This window comes from Strix aluco, chromosome 12, assembly GCF_031877795.1.
Source record: "Strix aluco isolate bStrAlu1 chromosome 12, bStrAlu1.hap1, whole genome shotgun sequence".
In the NCBI taxonomy this organism is placed as follows: Eukaryota; Metazoa; Chordata; class Aves; order Strigiformes; family Strigidae; genus Strix; species Strix aluco.
In genome coordinates this window covers 21,409,904-21,415,176 of record NC_133942.1, presented here as the reverse complement: position 1 = coordinate 21,415,176, position 5,273 = coordinate 21,409,904, and the positions used below count along the sequence as shown (strand labels likewise).

Genomic DNA, 5,273 nt, shown 5'->3' with positions numbered 1-5,273 from the left:
TATTTGATTTCTCTGAAGTAAGAAAAAGTCGGTCTTTTGTACCTGACAGCTGGCAAGGACTAAGTATATGTGGGTGCTTATAGATGTATGGAGAAAGGCTGGAGAAATAAAATTCGATGGTGGTGTTTTAATGAGAACGGTGAGGACACTGTCATGTCTAGTCACCAGACTAAAGGTTTCTGTGACAGGGGACTTGATGAAAAATCTATTTTTACTGGTTGAGGGGCCCTGCGATGGCAGAAAGGTGAAAGTGATTTGGTCGTGCCGGGTCCAAGGAAGAGGCAGGGGTGATTTATTTTGTAGCGAAGGGGATGAAGATGTTGGTGAAATTATGCTAGAGCAGTTATGCGTGATGCGTTCTTCCCCTCCAGGCTCTTACGAAACAGAAGCGCTGAAGCTGCAGGGTGAGGGGAGCCGGGGCGCGGGGAGGATTCGCAGTCAGGCTGCCGGTGTGGCTGCCGGCTGTCCCCGCGCAGGGCAGCGCGGCGGGCGGAGGGCACAGCCCGCGCAGCCTGAAGCCCGAGTTACTTGAGTAACTGCCGGCACCTCCCCCGTGCCCGGGATGCACAGAGCCCACAGCCCCCCCGGGGCCGTGGCTCCCCCGCCGGGTGCTGCCGGTCCGGGAGGGACCAGCAGGCGCCTCCGCTGCCTTCCCGCTGCTCAGGAGACCGCGGCTGTGGGCAGCCGCCGGCCCCGGGCCCACACGGCCCCCGGCGTCCCCCCGAGGGGGGCGGCTCCGTCCCGCCGGAGGTGGGGACGCCCTGGGGAGAGGGTCCCCATGTTACCGGCCGTGCGAGGGGCGCGGAGCCCCCTCCCGCTGCCTGAGGGCGCCGGTCCCGGGCGGTCCCGTCAGCCCCGGGCGCGCGGGCGCAGTGCGCAGGGCGGGGTGAGGGGCGCGCAGGCGCGGGGCGCGCGCCGGCAGCGGGCGGGTCTGCGCGGGAGCCGCCCGGGGGTCCGGCCGCGCGCCGGGCGGGCCCCCGGGGAGGGGCGGGGGGGACGGGGGGGGGGGGGCGGTCGCTGCAGCCGCCGCCCGCAGGGTCAGTGAGGGGCGGCTGCCCCGGGGCGCGGAGCCCGGCAAGGCCGCGGCGCTCCGATGGGCGGCCCCGATGGCTGCTGGCCGCCCGGCAGGCGGGGCGCGGGGGCTCCGGGGCCGGCGAGCGGCAGGCGGCACACAAAGGGCCGCGGCAGCCGCCCGTCTCGGCGCGCACCGCCCGCTAGAAAAAAAAAGAAAACCAAACCAAAACCAACAAAACCCACCCCAAAAAAGCCCAGTACGCCCCCTCCCCCTCCCAGCGCTCCGCTGGGGGCCGGCGGCCGGGAGCGGGCCTGCTTTCGGGGAGCGGGGGTCTGCGGGCCATACACGGGCGGCGAGGAGCCGGGCAGCCCGCGGACAATAGGCGCACGCCGGGCCGAGGGATCGCGAGCGAGCGCCGCGCTCCGGCATTGTTCCGCACCCGACAACAAAGAGCGGAGCCGGGCCGGGGTGCGGGGGGGGGGGGGGGGGGAGGGGGTCAGCGCCGGCCCCTCCGCGCCGCGCCCGGCCAATGGGCGCGCGCAGCGATGGCGGCGGCGGCGCGGGGCTGTCAGCGATCGCCGCTTACGCTGCGGCGCCCGGCGCGGCCCCCCCCCTCCCTCCGCCCGCCTCTCCAGAGCCGTCTGGCTGCAGCAGTGCCTCAGACAGAGGAGGGGAGAGGAGGAAAAAAAAACGCTGAGTGAGTGGAGTGGAGCCTGGGAGGGGCTCCTTAAAGAAACGCTGCCGTCGCTTGGCATTGTGGCCGGCGAGGAACTCGAGGGGGGGAAGCCATCGGAGCTCCTCTCGCTATCCTCTTCCCACCCCCCCACCCCACCCCCAGCCGACAAAAAAAAAAAAAAAAAAAAAAGGAAAAAAAACCCCAAAAAACCTCGGGGGGGGAGCCGTGGGGGGGGTCCTGAGAACATCTTATAAAAACCGGATTGCACTGAGAGGAGGAAAAAAAAAAAAAGCAAAAAAGATACAAAATATACAAGCAAAAGGCAACAACTCCCCGGTCTCCAGCAGTCGCCCACCCTCCCTTTCCTTCTCTCCTGCTGGCCATCTGCCTTGGGTTTTCCTTTGTGTCTGATCTTTTACTACTGAGCCGAGTGCAGGAGGAGGGTGCAACACACACAGGGACTATGCCCAGCTCGCTTTTTGCAGACATGGAGAGGAACGGGAGCGGCGGCGGCGGCGGCGGCGGCGGTGGTGGTGGTGGAGGGGGAGAGACCCTGGATGACCAAAGAGCCCTTCAGATCGCCCTGGATCAGCTCTCCCTGCTGGGGCTGGACAACGACGAGACGGGCTCCATTTACGACAGCGAGCCTCGGAAAAAGAGCGTGAACATGACTGAATGCGTCCCGGTGCCCAGCTCGGAGCATGTCGCTGAGATAGTGGGGAGACAAGGTGGGTGACTGCATGCGAGGGGGTGTGGGGGAGCGGGGCTCCCCTCCGCGCTGCCGGCCGTGCGGCTCAGATGCGACACTGGCCATTCCCAGGAAAACTGCAGCCGTACGGTGGTGGCCAGTGCCGGCTTCCCCCAGACAAAGAAAGTGCAGCAGACGTGATGTTTCCGAGGAGCGTTATGCATCAGTTTCGAGATGCACTTTCAGCTGCCGGGGGAAGGGAGGAGAAAAAAAAAAAAATCACGAAAATAATAAAAATCGCGCCTTTCCTCCGGCTGCAAAAGTTAAGATTTGCAAGAGGAAACGGGAGGAAAATGGGAGCCTCGGTGTTTCGGGTTTTTTTCACCCCCGAAGTTAGAAATCGTGGATTATTTTTAAGGAAGAGAAATGGAGTGGGGAAGTGGAACAATGGGATTGGAATAAAGCATCCGCAGTGGGGAATGTGGCTCATTCGGTACAGCCACTGCTCCTCACCTTCTTAAGAACTGATTTTATTTTTCCGAAAGGAAAGTGCTGAGCAGGAATGTGGACTGGCGGGTGCGTTGGTTTGTTAGGGCTGCTTGCATTTTATTTTATTTAATTTTATTTTTTTCTGGTCGTGCGGTTTTTCTGCACGCTCCTTTTTTTTTTTGTTGTTGTTGTTGCTGCTCCTGTGAACTGCACGTTGGTAGTTTTGGGGCAGTTTGCATGGCAGAGGTGTCGGTGGCCACTTGCGATGCCTTTGGGTGTGTGCCAGGGCTGTGGGCTGACATTACTTTACACTGTGACTGGGGCTCCTGGACCAGATGCCAGCGATCACCTGGGGTAGGGGGCAATGGGTTTCGGGTGGGTGTGGGTGTGTTTTTTTTCCCCTCCCTAGCTGCACCCAAATAATGGGTTGTAACCGGTTCTCCCCCCCCCCCCCCCCTTCCTCCCCCTCCCCTTCACCCTCCATCTCCCGCATCTCGTTCCCAGGTTGTAAAATCAAAGCTCTGCGGGCAAAGACCAACACCTACATCAAGACCCCGGTTCGCGGGGAGGAGCCGCTCTTTGTTGTGACGGGCAGAAAGGAAGATGTGGCCATGGCCCGCAGGGAGATCATCTCGGCGGCCGAGCACTTCTCCATGATCCGGGCCTCGCGGAACAAGAACACGGCCCTGAACGGCGCCGTGCCCGGCCCCCCGAACCTGCCCGGCCAAACCACCATCCAGGTGCGGGTGCCTTATCGCGTGGTGGGCTTGGTCGTGGGGCCCAAGGGGGCCACCATCAAGCGCATCCAGCAGCAGACGCACACCTACATCGTGACCCCGAGCCGGGACAAGGAGCCCGTCTTCGAGGTGACGGGCATGCCCGAGAACGTGGACCGGGCCCGGGAGGAGATCGAGGCGCACATCGCCATGCGCACCGGCGGCATCATCGAGCTGACGGACGAGAACGACTTCCACGCCAACGGCACAGACGTGGGCTTCGAGCTGAACGGCACGGGCAGCCTGTGGAGCAAGCCCACGCCGTCCAGCATCACGCCCACGCCGGGCCGCAAGCCCTTCTGCAACTACCGCAACGACAGCTCCAGCTCGCTGGGCAGCGCCTCCACCGACTCCTACTTCGGAGGCGGCACGGCCGGGGGGGGCGGCGGGGCCCGCCTGGCCGACTACAGCCCCCCGAGCCCGGCGCTGAGCTTCACCCACAACGGCAACAACAACAACAACAGCGCCAACGGCTACGTGTACGGCGGCGGCGGCGGCGGCGGCGACGTCCTCTCCTCCCCGGACTGCTGCTCCGAGCTGCCCTTCGACTCGCCGCCCGGCTTCGACCTGGCCCCGGCCCCGCCGCCCGGGGCCGCCCTCATCTGGCCGCAGTTCGAGCGCGGCCCCGCCGCGCCCCCCTCGCCCGCGCCCTCGCCCGCCGCCGCCGCCGCCTTCCCGGGCGCCGCGCCCGCCAATGCCAACCTGGCGCTGCTGGTGAGCGGCCCCCGGCGGGGCGGCGGCGCCCCGCCCCCGGCGCGGCTCTCCCCGCCCCTGCACGGCAGCGCGGCGGGGCCCGAGCACCCGCTGGCGCGGCGGGTGCGCAGCGACCCGGGCGGGCGGCTACTGGCCGGCTCCTACCCGCTGTACGGCAACGGGCTGGGCCCCCACCTGCCGGGGCTGCCCTCCGACTCGTCCGCCTCCTCCTCCTCGTCCTCCAGCTCCTCGTCCAGCTCCTCCTGCTCGTCGTCCGGCGTGCGGCGGAAGGGCAGCCGCGACTGCTCGGTGTGCTTCGAGAGCGAGGTGATCGCGGCGCTGGTGCCCTGCGGCCACAACCTCTTCTGCATGGAGTGCGCCAACCGCATCTGCGAGAAGACGGAGCCGCAGTGCCCCGTCTGCCACAGCGCCGTCACCCAGGCCATCCGCATCTTCTCCTGAGGGCCGCCGCCGCCGCCGGGGCGGGCCGGGCCGGGGGAGCGGCGGCCGGGGCAGGGCCGGGGGCGCCGGGGCCGGGGCCCGCCGGGGGGTGCGGGCTGGGAGCGCGCCGCGGCCCCGGGGAGGGCTGGGGGGTGGTGTGGTGGTGACAGCGGGTGCATGCTATAAATAATAACGGGCGACTCCATTCTAGTGCTAGGCTAGTTTTTACACTGTACTTTAATACGAAGCTTCCAAAACTCCCCCTTTTTTTAAAAACAAACAAACAAACAAAAAAAAACAGAAAAAAAATATTGAAAGTAGAAGATGCTTATGATGATGACAATGGTGTGTGGACTGTTAGTAAAACGTGCTGGTAGTTCCTAGGATGCTTATTACGAAATAATTAAATCTATGGGTGGATACTTTTCTGAATGTTCTTGAAAGGGCAAGAAGTTCCTGTGAAAACCATGATACTGCAGCTTTATCAAAGTTTAA

General features: G+C 64.3%; 1 protein-coding gene across 1 annotated transcript; it reads left to right on the top strand.

The window, feature by feature from the left end:
* Positions 1-1,184: 1,184 nt before the first annotated feature.
* On the top strand, positions 1,185-4,824 carry MEX3B (mex-3 RNA binding family member B). Its single transcript, XM_074836920.1, has 2 exons — positions 1,185-2,419; positions 3,373-4,824. The coding sequence occupies exons 1-2, from the start codon at positions 2,155-2,157 to the stop codon at positions 4,797-4,799; spliced, it is 1,692 nt and encodes a 563-aa protein (XP_074693021.1). The 5' UTR covers positions 1,185-2,154; the 3' UTR covers positions 4,800-4,824.
* Positions 4,825-5,273: the final 449 nt, after the last annotated feature.

Coding starts and splice junctions, on each gene's coding strand:
- MEX3B (XM_074836920.1), top strand. CDS start 2,155: ATGCCCAGCTCGCTTTTTGCAGACATGGAGAGGAACGGGAGCGGCGGC. Junction 2,420..3,372: donor TGAGATAGTGGGGAGACAAG/GTGGGTGACTGC, acceptor TCTCGTTCCCAG/GTTGTAAAATCAAAGCTCTG.